General features: G+C 34.8%; 1 protein-coding gene across 1 annotated transcript in view; it reads left to right on the top strand.

Annotated features, from left to right (window-relative positions):
* Nucleotides 1-20,264, top strand: part of LOC145694599 (multicopper oxidase 3-like) — a 183,101-nt gene that overhangs the window by 101,735 nt on the left and 61,102 nt on the right. The window contains exons 2-3 of the mRNA XM_081770971.1: nucleotides 5,999-6,098; nucleotides 17,197-17,320. Of these exons, the coding sequence (XP_081627097.1) occupies nucleotides 5,999-6,098; nucleotides 17,197-17,320 (224 nt within the window). The remainder of the gene's footprint in view (nucleotides 1-5,998; nucleotides 6,099-17,196; nucleotides 17,321-20,264) is intronic.

Raw genomic sequence — 20,264 nt, 5'->3', positions numbered from 1 at the left:
TTGTATCTCGCTCGATTATTTTAAATAAAAAGGGAGTCATGTAATATATCAATCTGGGCTAGAATTTTAAAAGAAATACAATGATGAAGTCCATATCACCCTATGTTTATATTTGTACAACATAATGAACTGGCACATTAGGATGAGTTAGTTGGTTCCGAGATTTCGTTAACAGACGTATTTTTTTATAAACAAATGCAAATCAGGTAAATCTAAAATACGCTAGTGAGAACGTCATAGTGGCAGAACGCGCAGTAATTTGGTAAATAAAATTGTTCTCTTTTTATCTCACTGTTTTTATGCCACCGCTTAGGTTGTCCCATTATCATTTATTACTCATCTCCTTTAGCCTAAAGGATAGAACTACGGGGAATTAATCTAAATACCGGGTGCGTAAAAAATGTATAGACAGTTTGACATGTCGTAGAAAATCTATTTTCTAACCTAGACCGAGACCGATACATGTGTCTTAACTAGAGACGAGACCAAGACTGAAACCATTATTTGTCAGCTGATACAAGACTGAGACTGTATTAAGTCTCGTTTCGTCTTGATACCATCTCCATTTATAATGACATAATGTTCTAAAGAAGTTTTCATATTTTCCTTATTTGATTCTTTTATTTATTAATGTGTTACTGATATATTTAACCAAGATATGCTTCTACTTTTAGAAACATTAATTCGTAATGGAAGGACTATGTTTCATTATTGATAGATTTTTCACATTAACTTCGGAATGGAAGCATCGTTTTGATTATTCATAGATTTATTTTCTTATATTAACTCCGGAATAGAAAGACAGGATAGGCCACTCATATATTTCTCTTTATATTAACTTAGGATATGAAGAATCCGTTTCATTACTGATAGATTTCTTCTTTACATTTTTTAGAATTGGAAGAACCGGTTTGATTACTGAAAGATTTCATTTCTTTACATTATTTTGAATTAGAAGAACCGGTTTGATTACTAAAATATCTCTTTTTTACATTACTTCAAATGGAAGAAAAGGTTTAATTACTGGTAGATTTCTTTTTACATTACTTTCGAATGAAAGAAAAGGTTTGATTACCGGTAAAGTTCTTTTCACATTACTTTCGAATGGAAGGAAAGGTTTGATTACTGGTAAATTTCTTATTACATTATTTTCAAATGGAAGAAAGGGTTGATTACTGTAGATTTCTTTTTACATTACTTTCGAATGGAAGAAAAGGTTTAATTACTGGCGGATTTCTTTTCACATTACTTTCGAATGGAAGGAAAGGTTTGATTACTGGTAAATTTCTTATTACATTATTTTCAAATGGAAGGAAAGGTTTGATGACTGGTAATTTCCTTTTACATTACTTTCAAATGGAAGAAAGGGTTGATTACTGGTAGATTTCTTTTTACATTACTTTCAAACGGAAGAAAAGGTTTAATTACTGGTAGATTTATTTTCACATTACTTTCGAATGGAAGGAAAGGTTTGATTACTGGTAGATTTCTTTTCACATTACTTTCGAATGGAAGGAAAGGTTTGGTTACTGATAGATTTCTTTTTACATTACTTTTGAATAGAAGGAAAGGTTTGATTACTGGTAGATTTCTTTTCACATTACTTTCGAATAGAAGGAAAGGTTTGATTACTGGTAAATTTCTTATTACATTATTTTCAAATGGAAGAAAAGGTTTGATGACTGGTAATTTTCTTTTACATTACTTTCAAATGGAAGAAAGGTTTGATTACTGGTAGATTTCTTTTTACATTACTTTCAAACGGAAGAAAAAGTTTAATTACTGGTAGATTTCTTTTTACATTACTTTCGAATGGAAGCAAAGGTTTGATTACTGGTAGATTTCTTTTCACATTACTTTCGAATAGAAGGAAAGGTCTGATTACTGGTAGATTTCTTTTTACATTACTTTCGAATAGAAGGAAAGGTTTAATTACTGGTAGATTTCTTTTCACATTACTTTTGAATGGAAGGAAAGGTTTGATTACTGGTAAATTTCTTATTACATTATTTTCAAATGGAAGGAAAGGTTCGATGACTGGTAATTTCCTTTTACATTGCTTTCAAATGGAAGAAAGGGTTGATTACTGGTAGATTTCTTTTACATTACTTTCGAATAGAAGGAAAGGTTTAATTACTGGTAGTTTCCTTTTACATTACTTTCAAATGGAAGAAAGGGTAGATTACTGGTAGATTTCTTTTTACATTACTTTCAAACGGAAGAAAAGGTTTAATTACTGGTAGATTTCTTTTCACATTACTTTCGAATGGAAGGAAAGGTTTGATTACTGGTAGATTTCTTTTCACATTACTTTCGAATGGAAGGAAAGGTTTGGTTACTGATAGATTTCTTTTTACATTACTTTTGAATAGAAGGAAAGGTTTGATTACTGGTAGATTTCTTTTCACATTACTTTCGAATAGAAGGAAAGGTTTGATTACTGGTAAATTTCTTATTACATTATTTTCAAATGGAAGGAAAGGTTTGATGACTGGTAATTTCCTTTTACATTACTTTCAAATGGAAGAAAGGGTTGATTACTGGTAGATTTCTTTTTACATTACTTTCAAACGGAAGAAAAAGTTTAATTACTGGTAGATTTATTTTTACATTACTTTCGAATGGAAGCAAAGGTTTGATTACTGGTAGATTTCTTTTCACATTACTTTCGAATAGAAGGAAAGGTCTGATTACTGGTAGATTTCTTTTTACATTACTTTCGAATAGAAGGAAAGGTTTTATTACTGGTAGATTTCTTTTCACATTACTTTCGAATGGAAGGAAAGGTTTGATTGCTGGTAAATTTCTTATTACATTATTTTCAAATGGAAGGAAAGATTCGATGACTGGTAATTTCCTTTTACATTGCTTTCAAATGGAAGAAAGGGTTGATTACTGGTAGATTTCTTTTCACATTACTTTCGAATAGAAGGAAAGGTCTGATTACTGGTATATTTCTTTTTACATTACTTTCGAATAGAAGGAAAGGTTTAATTACTGGTAGATTTCTTTTCACATTACTTTCGAATGGAAGGAAAGGTTTGATTACTGGTAATTTTCTTATTACATTATTTTCCAATGGAAGGAAAGGTTTGATGACTGGTAATTTCCTTTTACATTACTTTCAAACGGAAGAAAGGGTTGATTACTGGTAGATTTCTTTTTACATTACTTTCAAACGGAAGAAAAAGTTTAATTACTGGTAGATTTCTTTTTACATTACTTTCAAATGGAAGAAAGGTTTGATTACTGGTAGATTTCTTTTCACATTACTTTCGAATAGAAGGAAAGGTCTGATTACTGGTAGATTTCTTTTTACATTACTTTCGAATAGAAGGAAAGGTTTAATTACTGGTAGATTTCTTTTCACATTACTTTCGAATGGAAGGAAAGGTTTGATTGCTGGTAAATTTCTTATTACATTATTTTCAAATGGAAGGAAAGATTCGATGACTGGTAATTTCCTTTTACATTACTTTCAAATGGAAGAAAGGGTTGATTACTGGTAGATTTCTTTTTACATTACTTTCGAATAGAAGGAAAGGTTTAATTACTGGTAGATTTCTTTTCACATTACTTTCGAATGGAAGGAAAGGTTTGATTGCTGGTAAATTTCTTATTACATTATTTTCAAATGGAAGGAAAGGTTTGATGACTGGTAATTTCCTTTTACATTACTTTCAAACGGAAGAAAGGGTTGATTACTGGTAGATTTCTTTTTACATTACTTTCAAACGGAAGGAAAAGTTTAATTACTGGTAGATTTCTTTTTACATTACTTTCAAATGGAAGAAAGGTTTGATTACTGGTAGGTTTCTTTTTATATTACTTTTACATTACTTTCTTTTTACATTACACTACAGTTAAATACCATTTTATTAAGACCGTAATCACTATTACCAAACAGGGCTTGTGTGAAGTTGAGTTGAACGTCCCTTTCAGCAGCAAGGCTATATGAGACGGAACCTACTGATTAACGTGGAATCCGAACCACATAAGCTCCCGCTGGGAATCAAACCTGGGTCTACCACTCCTAAAGCGTGTGCGCTAACCGCTTAGCCACGAAGAAGCTTAGGACTTGTGTCGAGTCCAAATATTATTTTCTACTAACTTACAACTTCTAAATGTAACTAAATATTTCTAAAGATACAAAAACTTCAAATAAATCGAAGGCTTATAAAACCACTGTATAACTTCAAAATCAAAACTATTGTAACTAGATCAATAAAAGATACTGTCAAACAATATATAGGTTGGTGCGAATGGAATGTCTGGATTTGACGTCTAGTGAGAAACTCATCCCAGCAAAACAACACGTGGATGAACTAAAGTCACGCGTATAACGTCACAAATTTGGTACACGTCTAGCAAACAGGGTTAGATATTCAGATATTCAGGAGGTAGTGTGTGGTTGAACAGGCTAGTACGACTAGTATTATAAAAAAGACACAGTAGCACATACACGAGGGCACTAGGGAGTTCAAGTTTCTCAAAGTTGCTAAAGAAACTAGATAAATTATATTTTGAAACAGAAAAATAATATCTACGGAGGTTCCGAAATCAAGACGGTTCTGAAACCACACCCAATCTCGAAAGTCTGTAATTAGAACTATTAAGGGTTTTCGCTAATCTTACCTTTTTGAGTTCTATTTAGTAACAAAGAGAATTAAGAATACGAAAAATAGAAAGTGACCGAGGTAGTACCTGCAAACTCTTACTAAATGAAGTGAACGGTTCGAGGAAACGGTAAGCGTCACTTTCGGTAAACTGAATTATTATGTGAAATGGGTTGGGATCGAACCACAGAGGAGTATGTAGGTAGTTTAATTTTAGAAACGTACCTGTAGATGGTAGGGGAATCTTGTTTGGTTATGTGGCATTGTATTATATTGTGTCATATTAAACCTTTTTCCAGTTTATTCGAAAGTTAGAAAAGATGACGTACCTTATATGTTCTCCCGAGTCGCTCAAATAATAACTGCTTCCAAACTAGCTAATGATCCTGGGATCGATTCCCGGTGGGAACACTCGATCGAAAAAGTGTAAAAGCTTTTTCAGGCCAGCCCTCTTAAGAGTCTTCACCCCAGCGAAATTAAAATACCGCTAATTTTACAGTAATTATGTAATATCTTCAAATAGATAAAAGATAATTAAAATATGGAACAAGAGCGCCCTAGACAATATTATTTTGCGTGACGTACCGTTATCACAAATCACCTAGCGGCTTTCCGTTTTCAGCCGTTTAGAAACGCGAAAATAAATGCCGATTTTCAAAATGGCTCGAAATCGAAAGCAGATAAGTGAATCGTGATAACAGTTCCTGATGTAAAATAATATTGTCTAGGGCGCTCTTGTTCCACATTTCGATTATCTTTTATCTATTTGAAGATATCACATAATTACTGTAAAATTAGCGGTATTTTAATTTCGCCGGGATGAAGACTCTTAAGTAAAGTTTTCCTCTACATCAGGCAAATGCTGGAATGGTACCCAACGTACAGGTTTCAGGCTGCTTTCTTCCTTCCCTCTCCTCGGATAGTGTGATAACCGAGAGAGGTCATCCGTCATACATGATGGGCTAACATGATCATAAATGCCGAAAACCCAAAATCTAATTCCTAATCCTAATTCTGCTTCCAAATATTTTTTTTTATATAAACCAGAAATTTGAGTGCGTAGTTTATGACGTCCTAACCGTTGGGCACCTATGTAAGTTTATACAGTATAGGAAGATCTAGAAAACAATTATTATTTCTTCCAATAGCATCTTGCAGATATTCTTCCCACATTTTTGATGTGTTTCAATATCTTTAAACTATTCACTAAATTTCAGCAAATGACTTATTCCTGTAAAAGGTGGTCGGAACAAAAGCTTCCCTGTAGCTCCCATGTATTAGCACTATTTGGTAATATTTACAATTTTGTTAAAAATCTTATTTCGTTTGAAAAATGTAATTAGATAACTTTCTGAATTTATTTATTTATTTATTTATTACAGAATTTTCCGAAGAAGACTGTTTCAATCCATGTACGGAAGACGGACACCCTCGAGAATGCAGAATACGATTTCTAATAGAGCCTTATCTTACGTTAAGCAGGTAAACTATTTAAAATATTTTTCCTTTACTTTCTAATGAATACTTTTTTTCCTCTTTATTCAGTGCTTATGTTAATCCTATCTATAGTTTCTTTCTTGGGGTTTTACAATTAACACAACTACTTGCTTCTCCCGAGCCTTCGTCCCGGTGCTTAAAAATTTTAACTATCTATATTTAGTATTTATTTATTTATTTATTTATTTATTTATTTATTTATTTGAGTGTTGCCCACTAACCGCTCCAAACTCTATAAAATGTTTATGCAGTTGTTCAAGGATTTCGTTATGCACAACATTTTGTTAATCTATATCATTCAGTAGCAAGCAATAACACAGTATATCTAGTATTAGCTAGAAATGGTCAAAACCGGTTTTTATAAAAACCGAAAACCGGTTTCTATAAAAACCAAAACCCGAAAACCCGACATTTCGGTTTTCTCCAAAACCTGTTCGGCTTTCTCCAAACCCTGTTCGGTTTTCACCAAAACTGGTTTCGGTGAAAACTTTTCGAAATCACATAAAACTATTTCTGTGGAAGTGGATACGGTTTCCGGAGAACAACAAAAAACAATTCTGGTCAGAAATAGAACAAATTTGGGAAAAAAACGGAATCGGTTTTGAAGAAAACCGAAACCGGATCAGGTGAAAAACCGAACCCGTTTTGAAGAAAACCGAAACCGGTTTCGGTGAAAAACCAAAACCGGTTTTTTGAAATTTATCAAAAACCGGTTTTTGTGCCCACCACTAGTACTAGCATGACTGTTTATCATTAGGATTTAGAGTGACGAAAAGAGTGATAGACAGAAACGGTTGCCTCTTATTTTTAGGATTATCATATACTACGAAAGGTGATCAAAAACTAAGGTTACAAAGCCTGCAGTGCAACGTGTATATATTATTTCATACAACCAATACAATCAACACATAGTACATACATTAAGGTTTTTTCGTCATAGTCTCCATATCGTTTGAGAGACTTGTCGCAATGTGAGATGAGTTTGAAGATTCTTTCCTGGTAAAAATACTGTCCTTGCCACGTTGTCACGAAGTGTTTCACTTCCTCATCTCAAGCGAAGTGACGGCGTTCTAGGTGCTCCTTCAAGTGCGGAAACAGGTGAAAGTCGCTTGAAGCAAGGACCTGGCTGAAGGGAGGGTGGTCCATGGTGTCCTAGCTAGGTTCTGCGACCGTCATATTCTATTGAATCCGAGGGTGTACTTGCCTCAGCAGTACGCAAAGGTAATTGCGCAAAAGAATATTGTGAAACACAATCGCAAGAATCATTTAGGGCAAAAGAAACAAATGTTTATGATGAGAGAAAGTTTATATGAACCAACAACTATTGAAGTTAAGATTACAAAACAAAGTTTTGAGCTGAGGGCTCTGATTACAGGTTAAATGATAAGAGAAATGATACGATACGCTTGTTCAGTGTGTATGCTGGTAAGCCATCTTCTCAGGTGTCCCCTGCCTTGGATTCATTTCGAGTCCATGTGGTCCCCTTGTTCCAACCTGCTCCTCGATCCTGGCACCGGCTGCTGGAGCTCTGCTGCTTCCTAGCGCTGGAACTGTGAGAATGAGGAAGAGTTCTCGCTGGGCTGCGTGGAGACTGCAATGGTTGTTTTTGCTGCCGCCTGGTGGCCGTTTCGGCAATTGTCGTTTCGGACGTTTCGGCAGTTCAAATTTATTGGTGCCGTGTTGGGTTGGCCACTGCTTTCCTCCTCGGTAACGTTTTCTCTACCAGTCGCAAACTTTTCACACCATTCTGCGAGATGTTGATGAGGCATTACACTTTCTCCGTAAACCTCTACCAGCTGCTGGCAGCGGTTACATGTTTCGTCCACAGAAATCGGAAAAACTGAGTGGACTTGTTCGCGAGACCAGTTTTGCAAACGAATCGCCATTTGTGATTACATACAACTAGCTCTACGCGGCGAGTGGCAGAAGCTCTGCACAAGGGCTAACTCAATTTACTAAAATTACCGCACACTCCTTATTCGTCTATAATAGACGAAACTCAAGAAATATCGGCCTTGTAACCTTTAGTTTCTGATCCTCCCTCGTACATCAATTGAATATCATAAATATTATATTAGTTCCTATAGATAGAAAGGTTGAGATTCAAGCTAGCCGTGTCATAGTGTATACCACGTGAAGAAGTTTGGTTTGTCACAGCGTACAGAATGTAAAATGTACTAGGTCGTGATAATTTCCAAAGTTAATACTGGAATCGAAAGGGATAATAGGCTGAAACCGATAGTGAAAATGGAATATGTACTTGAGATGCTTAATTGACGGCAGGAAACACCGTTTTTGCTCTGTAGAGATCAAAACTAAAACCGGAAATAGTCGATTTCTACCACTTCCGGTTAATGATTGACCTCCATCGACGAATTCCTTTCCTAACTTTTAACCTTCTATATCCTATCTAAAATTCATGGTGATTCAACAAATTGCTCTTGAGATTTTGTCTATGTCAAATGATACAACAAAACTTTAGCTTTGAAAATTTCAATTTAATAATACAATACATTTTAACGCAATATGACAAAACAGTGGATGAAAATAATACAGAAACAAAATAAATTGTCATTGCACCAATGTTAAACTTAAAACGGGTAATACCGACAGACAGAACGTAAAGAAGATTTTGATTAATAAACTTCTTATTAATTAACTATTTGTGTTAATTTATGAATCTTATCTACTAATTAGAGTTAATATATAATAGGAAAGAGCAACTAGAATGCAGTACAGTATGGAATAGAGACGACACAACTGTAAGCGTAAATTTGAATTGAAAATAAGCTAGTATGGAGCTGTTCACATATTATCTAACGCTATTTTTTTTTTTTTTTAACCAATTTTTACCTCCTCTCTCCCTCTTGTCACACTTCGTAACGCAAGGCTGAAGTCCTCAGCTCCTTTGTTACATAACACTTTTCGTTTTTATCACCAATTTTACTTACTTTGGGGGTTATTACAGTAAAAAAAATAAAATAATGATGGAACTTTTTATTACAAAGTGCTTATATTATGAATATATTTGCAGTATTTTCTCGCCAACAAATTAAAGTATTAGAAAATGGTAGAACAGTAATAATATTTTAACCCCATAAAGTTGTTTAATTAACCGGTCTTAATTATTCGAAATTGCATACTGTCTTTTTCCCAAGGAGAAAACATCCATCTTTTTAGGTCATCGATGATTGTCAAAGAGGAAGTACTGCTGGAAGATGCAGGTAAAATAGGATCTAAGTAACTAAAATCAACTTTTTTTTTTTTTTTTTTTTTTTGGGATCCAGGATGCTTCGTGCATTTGAAGTTCGCCATTGTCGACGATGCAAAGAAGTTCTCTTCCTCGTCGATCACAGATTCGTGGTGGGTGCACACGTGAAGGAGCAGGGACATCTCGTTTGTAAACAAGCTTGCGAGCATCTTTTTGGAATTTGGAATTCAGTTTACCCATTTTCAGTTTCTTCTTGTCTTAAATCTGTGCTTGAATGCGAATAAACTCGATTTCTCAAGAAATATTCAAAAATCAAAAAGGCAAGCACAAGATGAATATCCGACGAATTAGGTTTTCAATATCATATTTTGCTCCGCAAATCGTGAATCGTTTCGTCACAGAAAATATTATTTAACGAAAAAGAGTTTCTTCTGTTTCACATGCGAAACCATTTAGAAGAACAGAGTGGGTAATGATTCAAATCAAAAATTTTAAATAATAGTCTCAGAAATAGTGATACGAGTGGGAACGCGAGGTCATTTTCAAGCGGTGGTTATGATCAGTAACAACTAACTCCTGAAAAGCGTGTGCCGTAAATGCAATGTTACGATAGACACAAAATAGTTTTATCGTTTTGTAATACACGAAGGGTTCGTCACGAGTCATGCTGATGTCTAGTAACGTCTTCGAATCCCTTTTGCATGATTCAATTTATAGAGGTTATATCTTCGCAATTTCCCAAAACAAAATTATTTATTTATTAATTTATAAAAAAGAAAAGAATAAAATTATTTGTTTAAAAGAGTTTATATAAACCTGAGAATAAAAGTAAAAATTATAGAAAACACATGCGTTACGTAACGAAAACGTAAAGCCCCTCTTCTTCCCTTGTCACACTTCATAACGCAAAGCCGAACCCTCTTCCCGTTTCAGCGCGTTACGTAATATGTGGATGATCCCGGTAATGCGTGTGGGTGTGATGAATTCGTTTCAGGCATGGGTTTATTTAGGTTATCATGTGTGCCATGTTTGTACCCAACTTATTGAATTTGGTTAACCACAGGTCTATCGACTTTGAAGTTTGTTCTAAGCCTGCGAGATTTCTGCTACTGGGAATCTAATGAGTTTGTTCCAAACCAAAGGTCAGAATATCCGAATCGTTCAGAAATGAGAGAGAGAGACCAACTGTTTCAATTTGGTGAGCCATCAATGTACGTACATAAGAATAACAGACACACATTTGTCTTCATCAAACAGCCATTATTCATTTAGCGACAATTAATTATGAGTTACATTAGTCAAAACGTGCTTAATTACACATCTCATAACAATAGACTAACAAAACAAATCCCAATCTCATATTGATTGTCATATGAACTCATTGGTAATTAATTCAACAATCACACAGATTACATATTAATTGCCCAAGTGAATATTCTTCATTGCTTGTCATTGCTGAAGCCTATATATGGCTTTTTTTTTTTTTCGACAATTCTCTTATTTTACAAGTCGTATGTGCGTAAAGGAGTTTATCACCGATGGAAATATACCAACAACAATAGGAATAGATACGATCTTATAGTTAATGCTACACATAAGCACACAAATACCGTAAATGGGGCAACTTCGAGATACTTTCAAAATTTAAATATGCATGATATCATTATATCAAACGATAAAACAAAAACTTTTGTTCTGAAAATTTCAATTTGATGACATATAATACACTTATAACACAATATGACAAACACTTAATGAAAAAAAAAAAAAAAAATACAGAAACAAATAAATGATCTCTGTCCAATGTTAAACTTCAAACGGGACAACTTTGGACACTTATTAATTTTCAGTAGCCTATATAATTTTGATTTGGCCAACATTGTCCATAGAAATTACAATTTCAAATATTAAGAAATCAAAAAAAATCTCAGTCCTATTTTTTATATATTCTTAAACTGTCTAATCTTGTTTCTGATTTTAATTTGATTTTAAGTTTATCGTCCCTTTGAGCAACGAGGCTATATGAGACGCAGACCTACAGCCAGTATATTTATCTGGTTAAGCATACAGAACAAGGAGATCTAAGCATGATATGTAATTTATATTATTTTAGTTGCGAGGAATATGTTAAGCTTCTACTCTGGGGCAGAGCGGGTTTGAACACTTCGAGCCAGGTCCGCAACCAGCCACAGAGGTTTGGAGGCCACGAATATGTTAGGGGGGGGGCAAGTCGCCAAAAATTATCTTACATATATCTAAATTGTGTTTTCTGAATTAATAATAGAAATTTGTATTGAGGCCTGGGGGGCCACGGAAAGTTTAGAGGGACCAGGTCCTCCCTAGCCCCCTCTGCTTCGAGCCCTGTTAGTAAAATAAATATTTGAGCATGCACATAACGTTTAAAAAACAATAAAGAGTACAACGCTTATTAATTAAGAACACAACAATACATCTCATTGTTATCAGCATATGCCTTGTAATGACGAAAGGTAAACGAAGATTATAGGTATGGAAGTTCAACAAACTATCCTGCAAGACTTGATATTTATCTTAACTAGATACAAATAACTTTAACAGAACGCGGATTTAAAATTTTACTTTATTAAAATTTCAGGATAATTTTGGAACTGGGGACCAAAATCAGGTAAAATCACCATGTTTACTGGAGAATTGAGTTGATGTTACGTAAGTGTAATTACTAACATAATCTAACTAAACTAACCTAATCTAACCAAACCTAGCCTAAACCATCAAAAACACAGAAAATATAGGAAGAAAGTAGGGATTTTAAGCAAAGAATTCTGGCCCCAAATCCAAATATCCTAACCTAACCTACCTAAACCATCAAAAAATACAGAAAATATGGCAAGAAAGCACGAAATTTAAGCAAAATATTTTGGCCTCCCAGTTCCAAAAATATACCAAAATTTCTAATTTTATATCATACATAATCCGTCCTTATTGTTAAAAAGAATTGTGAGTAATGTTAATTGCAGTGAATTTAAGTTCTAAGTTTCCTGCCATCTAGCGACTTTCATATAATTAAGTAATGTACCTGTCAATCTCGATACACAAAAAATTACGTAGTGCCTACATTCTTCTGGTAAATTTTGCAAAACAACGGGGGCCTAAATTCGGTGCAAACGGTGGATTTGTATTATGTGGACATTGAACTTTGCGAAAATACTGTATGCCAACTTTTCCTCGAAATGTCTGTTCTTTTTTTGGTGCCGAGAGTAAAATTCTAGAGTACCGGTATTTAGTCTTTAACGAAAAAAAAGAAAGAAAAAAAGAAAATCGAAATAAGAAAATTTGAGAGAAGAGAGTATTTTTGCAGCTAAAAGAGTATATTATTTATTGCTAATAATAACTGACAGTTTTTATTCTCTTTGAATGGATTATTTATTTATTTGCGTGCAGAAGTATTGCATATTTAAAAAGAACACTGTAAGTAACGCATTGTTTGTATCCTCCTGACGGTGATGCACACATTTGTTACGCTGAGACATTTAGTAATTGCTATGACACAAATACTACTTTTCATTTTCTGTAAGGAGCCTCATTCATTATCTTTTTTTCTGTTTCTTTCTTTTTCTTAATTGCCAACTGACAGACGTTTTCCATCTTATTATTTTTCCTTCAACGTGTAATTCCACTGTATATATATTTCAACATTACATTTTTGCGTACATTCTCATTATCGATGCTAGCACTATCATTGGAAAGGAATTGGAAAGACCATAAAATTGGTTCATATGGTTTCTATAAAAAGAGTTTCCCATCCCAGTAGGTGGTTATTGAGAAATTTCCGATTTCGTGCAATGCTCGAAGATTCTCTCTCTCTCTCTTTCTAAAAACCGCCTTTTTAATTACTTCATATAGTACCAGAAGTTTGCTTCATTATTTGAAATCTCGACTTCATATTTTTCGTCAGTTAATAGTGCTAAACTTTTCAATTATAATCTTACTTCGTCAATATCTTACAATTCTTTGCATAGCTACGCAATAAATCCATAGCTTTTTCCTTGATCATTTAAGTATAATATTCCTCTTGATTAACGAAGCTATGTGAGACGTAGCCCTCTGAACCACCGTAAAGAATTCTATACTCTTTCATCTGAATCAAACCCACGACCCACTGCACCAAAGGTGTGCTATCTAGCCATAGGCCATAGCCCTGTTACCTTCGAGTGACGATAGGTTGAGTTGAGTTGATTTTGAGTTTAACGTTCCTTTCAGTAGCGAGGCTATATGAGACAGGACCTACTAATTAATGGGGAATCCGAACCACATGAGCTTCCGCCGGGAATCGAACCCGGGTCTCCAACGTCACGAGTGACGATAAGATAGAACAAAGTATGCTAGTCGCGAAAAAATACACTGAGAAAAATCCGTTCTCCGGACACCGGTATTTTATACAAATATACGGAATCCTCTTGCTTATTACATAAATCAGTATGGAGCATGTTATCCGTATGCTACACACGCACTGCCCTTAGATATTACATCATGCCTTTGCAGGATGTCTGACATCTAACAGTTTTCCGTATATCACATGCATATACTTATGTTACCTTCGTCAGCTATATGTTATATATGTCCATTTGTATGTGAGATCCTGACCGCCTACATTGATTCATACGGAAAGTACGTATAAATGGAACACTTATACGGAAAGTATTCTAAAACATGTTTTTAGTTATACGTCTGCTGTACGTTAAGTCCAAAAACTACAGGAATTATGCGTGTAACCTACCTTTTTAAATACGCAACCTACAATTTTTTTTTTCTCAGTGTAGAATTCGAGGTTTCAATGGATTTACATGTTTCATTGGCGCTGTATCCTAGAAAAATGGTTTTGGATTTAGGTCCCTCTGTTCTTCAATTCTTTCATCTGTCCGTATTTTTGTAACTCACCCACCCGAAGCAAATATTTAGTTTTCTATTAGCTGAACCTGCGCTCTCTACAGAGCGCTAAGCATGAATCACCTTGTCATTCCTCACAACATCTGTATATGTCCTTTACAGACACAAGGAAAGACATCTTGATAAAAATCGGCAAGGGGTACCATAAATGGGAGTTTTTTTTCGATTATTTTTTCAATATCTCGCACCGTTTGCAAGATTGAGCCTACATTCGGTTGGAGTTTTTAATTCGTTTGATCAGTGTTTTTTTTTTTCTTGAATCCAGTATGCAAAAAGCAAGTACATTACATACACAATTACATACATTACAAGTACATTACATACATAATACCAGTGATATGAATGGTGTTCATTGGCCAAACCACTTGAAACAATAAAGATTCTTCTTAGCCTGGAGAAATAGTTATCCTTCGTTTTTCATTATCATTTGACTATAAAACAAACGCCTGAGAGATATACTAACCCCGTACCCAAATATGTGGCGTTGGAATGTATAACTCATAGGATATGATGTTTTACTTTTTTAAAATTTCAACACTTCTAGTGTACAACTAAAAATGTAATAAAGAAATAACGGCCATTAAAAATATTCAATAAGAAAAACAATCGACCATTGAAAACGGCAGGTGTCTAATACTTGTGGTTTTCAAGACCTCATTGTCGAATGGATTGGAGACAAACATATAAACTTTTCTTTGGACACAAACATTTTAATATAAGATGAGATTTCGCAGGAGTTTTGGGAATATTCTTTTTACTTCCGAAAATAAAGGTAGTCTGAACATAAATGAAAATTAATTTATAGAAAAACAACTCTGATGCTTTTGTTCATAGTTCCTAGTTCAATATTTCAGTAACAAGTCTGCAATATAAGTACTGTATTTTTCTCGGAAAAACACAGAAGGTGTAGTTTACTATTGGTAATAGGTTTTCCTCCGTAAAATTTTTGCACACTTGACTTACAACGTAATGAGATATCAAATCACATTACTTTTCAAGCAAATCAGACCTGACTTTCCCTCGCGAAAAAGAAAAAGAAAGAAACAATAAGCGGAAACACTGACCATTTCGGCACGACGGAGCTTAAGGGAAACAGCTTACAGGATACAAAAGGAGAGACTGTAAGTTACGCAGGCACGCACCAAGGAATTTTTGTTGGGAGATGTTTACAAATTTTAGGAAGGTCCAACACTATAATATTGTTGAGCGGGGTCCAAATTACTATGAGGGACATCTATTACTACCAGATATTATGCCTATGAAGTCTTAAGCCGTTGTTCTACATCCGGAAAGACGATGAGTAATTAAGTACTGCCAGCTACATTCTCAGGGGGGGGGGATTGGCAATGCTCCAAGAGCATCGCCAGAACGAACATAAAAAGAATGGGGAGATGGAGCGGGAAGATAACTGTGATTGTTCCTACAAGTAAAAGTAAATCTTTTTATCCGGACCTTCTTCTGTTTCTCGCAAAAATTCACAAAATATCATCTCTCTATGACTTACGGTTCCCGAGATATGGCTCCTTAAATCTCCCGAAATCAGAACTATTTTTTGGCCAATATGTCGGGAACGATAAGTCATAGAGATGATATTGGTGTTATTCAATACCTTAGAGGATGGTAGACATTTTGGCACCGATATTAACTGGTGGCCACCCGACAAACCAGTGGTCAATTACACAGTGGCCACCGGTTACTATTTGGTACCAAAATATTTACGATCGTCTTAGGTATTGATCAACACCAATATCATCTCTCTATACTTATGGTTCCCTAGATATAGCTTCCTAAATCTCCGGAAATCGGCCATTTTTTGGCCAATATCTCGGGAACGGTAAGAATGACGCGAAAAATTCCATTACTTTCTCACATAGTTTTTGATGTTCTATCGAATGGAAGGCTCAAAATTTTAGAAAATCGCAAATAACAGACAGAGGGACACACAGACATAGATAATTCAGTAACGAACTTTCTACGTTCGTTGAAAATGATAGAACTAGGTTGATTTTATCATAAAAGAAAGAGTACAGTTGAATTGTCAGATCAAATCTTTGTGCTACACCAATTATTTCTCTGCTAACGAAGTATAAAATTAAGAAAATATGCACATGTATGACGAGTTTTTTTAGGGGGAGGGATCGGACCCAGTGAATCCCCGCATGAGTTCGCCCTGGAGTGTACCATTAAGAAAATAGCTTTGTAAGAAATTCGTTATAACAGTCAAGTTACCTAGATATTTGCTTGCTCACGTTAACTGGTGAGTTGAGTTCGCAAGGGAATCATGTTCACTTTTTTAGTCATTTTAGACATTTCATTTTTAAGATGTCTACCTCAAGCTTCATCTCCAGGTATTGTAAATAACTCTTATAATGTAAAAGAAGTGTCAACTTTTCCGTGTACACTCATGTCCAAAATTATTGTCGCGTGTCTTTAAATATGTTGTAGGAATATAATTTGATAACGAACTCGCCCGGTATTTCTTATAATGTTAGTATGTGTATAATCGGCAAAGACATGTATGTGGCAAATTTCATGTCAGAAGAATAGTAAATAAGAACAATAAAACAAAAATAAAACTTTCTTGTTCATTTAGCAACATTTTGTTTTACTCATTCTAATTTTCGTATTTATAATTCTTTTCCTATGAAATTTACCACAAATATGCATTTCCCGATTATACACATAGTATCAATATTAAAACCATCCTGTAAAATCATTATCAAATCATATTCTTACAAGAAGACAGTTATAGATATGCGACAATCATTTTAGACATGAGTGTACATTGTACAAAGTTGATGTTTTCTTTCCTCACAACTTTGATAATCGAATTTGATTCTTTTCGTTTTGAACGCTGGAGCGCGCTCCAATAAATATTTTTGCTAATATAATTTTGTTTCCATATATAGATCTCATAACTCACTGTATATTTTATATTCTTTCCAGGGAATGTGGATCATGTGATTCGAGTAGTGCAGATGATTGCTTCCAGAAAAATTGTATATCTGCAGATGGATTGGCGAGAACTGTTTTGGCGATCAATCGTCGAATTCCTGGTCCTTTTATACAGGTACGCTAATAGGACAGACATATATATATAAATATGCTTTTAAAGAAAATACTGTTTCCATGGAATTACTTTAGATCAAACATATAACAAATGACATAAACTCAATTTTGGCAAAAAAAAAAAAAAAAAAAAAAAAGCTGCTTTTGATACTAGGCGCCTCATTTCTTCCCTCCAACAGAGAAGTTTCTCCAATTACTGGAGATTCATTAATAGTGCATTAGATTCTACGGCATATTCTTTCACACTGTACTTCGTAATTTCACGTTTGGTTTTGCAAATCTGTGTAATACAAATAGCATACATTCATATTTTATTTCATTTATATATATATACGAGGCAAATGTAAAAATAAGCCGATAATTTTTTATGGGGTTGGCAACATTGATGAAGTTGAGCATGCGCAGGAGCATGTCCTAATATTCTGTGCTTGCACTATTGATAGAATCGTCTGAGTTGCGTACGTCCGAGTAGCAGTAAGATGAAATGACTGATACAAAATCCCGCTAAATGTGAAGTGAGGTCTATCATAGATTTCTGAAAGCCAAAATCATAATGCAGCTGGCATTAGGAGCCATTTATGCACCAATAGTAATGAGTGAAGGGAACATCAGGCAATGGTGCAGAGAATTTTGGAAAAGGCGTTCAAATATTAATGAATGTAACGGAAGGTCTAGTGTTCACAGACGAACGATCTGGTAGAACGCGTTAACGAGAAAGTGTGATCCAATCGCCGATTCATAATAACTGAACTCGCCAAAGAATTTCCAGAACTGTCTGGGTAAACAGTGCATTGAATTGTGACTTACAAGATTGGTTATCACACTCTCTGTGCAAGCTGGGTGCCAAAAAAATGCTGACAGACGCTCATAAAGGGTAAATAATGACAGCTGCACGTGATTTTTTGGCCCGCTGAGGAAGCGAAGGGATGACCTAATTTCTCACATAGTGACGAGGGATGACACCTGAATATCGTGCATCACTGGGAAAATAAAGCAGCAGTGAATGCAATTGCGGCACTCCGGTTTTCATAAAGCAAAGAAATTCAAACAAATAGAACCAGTTCATAAAATCATGACAACCGTGATATTTTCCATAAGTAGAAGCTTTGTTTTGTTATAATTAAATATAAACTAATTATTTGCTGAGCAAAACTATATATTTTCGTTAAAATTCAACACGTGTTACAGTTTCGCCAACTAACTCTTTGGCTTCATCAGACACTATGTGATATCTTAGCTGTTGTATGTATATACGGTTTTACAGTTATCCTGTATCATATAGTGTCTGATGAAGCCAAAGAGTTAGTTGGCGAAACTGTAACACGTGTTGAATTTTAACGAAAATATATAGTTTTGCTCAGCAAATAATTAGTTTATATTTAATTATGACAACCGAGTTTTGTGATCAAAAGCATGTGAATCTTGTGAAATTTCTGGAACCATGACGATTAATTTGTATTTCCAAACACTGAATAATCTGCAACGTACCATCCAAAATCGCCGGAGGAGAATACTACGTTATGGAATTATTCTTATCCATGATAACGCTCGCCCACACACAGCTGCTCGTACTATTGAGGCAATTCAAAGATTTCGATGGGAATAATTTAGTCATCCTCGACTTTGCCTCGAGCGATTTATTTGTTTTTCTTCACCTGGAAATAGTGGCTTACATCAAACCGATACAACGACAGTGAAGTGCTCAAGACATCAATTTCGGGTTGGTTGTGCTTTCAGGTGGCATATTTTTACACAGAGAGTATACGGAAGCTTAGGCCATGCTGCTAGAAATGTCTGGAGGTTCATGGTGACTACGTTTAAAAACAGCCAAAGTATGTCAATATCAATCAATCACATTAAGTTTCTTCTGTCATTTTTTATTTATTTAATATCGGCCCCCTTTATTGAGTTACAAATGATTCTGTGTCATGAGTTTAGGAGATGATCTCTTATATCGAATGAAAGAAAAAGTTTAAATAATTAAGGGTTGGAAAACGGTACTTATTAAAGATTATAGAAAAAACCGCCGAAAATGAAAAACATCGCGTTTTAAAACACCTTAACTTCAAAGTTATAATATCTCTCGCAGGAACTAGTATGCGCTCTATCTACATGTCCATGCTTTATAATCTCCGGTACCGGCGTAACGAATTGTATAAAGTAAGTTGAGAATAGATTTTTAAGTACTAATTGGGTATTCGGTGCGTGGATATCATAGGATTGTGAAACATGGATATTTAGATAGAGCGCATACTAGTTCATGTGACATTCCTTGAACCGCTTGCGATAGGTCCAATAGTTAAAAATATGATGCTTCGCATTTCCGGCGATTTATAACTGAGAGCAGACGATTTTCGATTCGCGTTTATTAGAATTTTTTTCTTTCATTTGAGAAAAGGAATCCGCTTGTAAATTTATGACATTCATTGACCCCCTGTATATACTTACAAATATAAATTGAAACACACGAATCTCTACATATATTCATATACATAACATAAAAATACAAATATATTCATATGGCGATCTCATATCTATATAATGTTCACGATATCCAATTTTTTATGTTGTAAGGATCCACACCTTCTAGTGTATGCTACTTATACAAACACATGTCTCAATTGTAAACACGTGTAATGTATACAAACACAGTCACCAGCAGACGATAGTAGGAGGACACGAAGTTGGTTCGGATGGGAACCGAAGATGGACGACCCTCTCCTCACTACCGCCTCTTGCAGAGGACACCAATAAAAGAGGACCACAGCAGAGCAGAAGCATTAGTTAATAGCTCATCATTAACCCAACAACACCTTCTCCGGGGGCCGCACTGAGCTAAGGAGAATCCTTAACAAACCTTATCTCTGGAGACTGCTGTGGGCAAAAGAGATATCCTGCCAATAATCTACCTCCCGAGGCTGAGCGTCGAAGGATCCCTATAACTG

This window comes from Thermobia domestica, chromosome 9 (genome assembly GCF_964235325.1).
Source record: "Thermobia domestica chromosome 9, izTheDome1.hap1.1, whole genome shotgun sequence".
Taxonomy (NCBI): domain Eukaryota; kingdom Metazoa; phylum Arthropoda; class Insecta; order Zygentoma; family Lepismatidae; genus Thermobia; species Thermobia domestica.
Note: the sequence above shows the minus strand (reverse complement) of the source record. Positions and strands in the feature narration are given on the sequence as shown.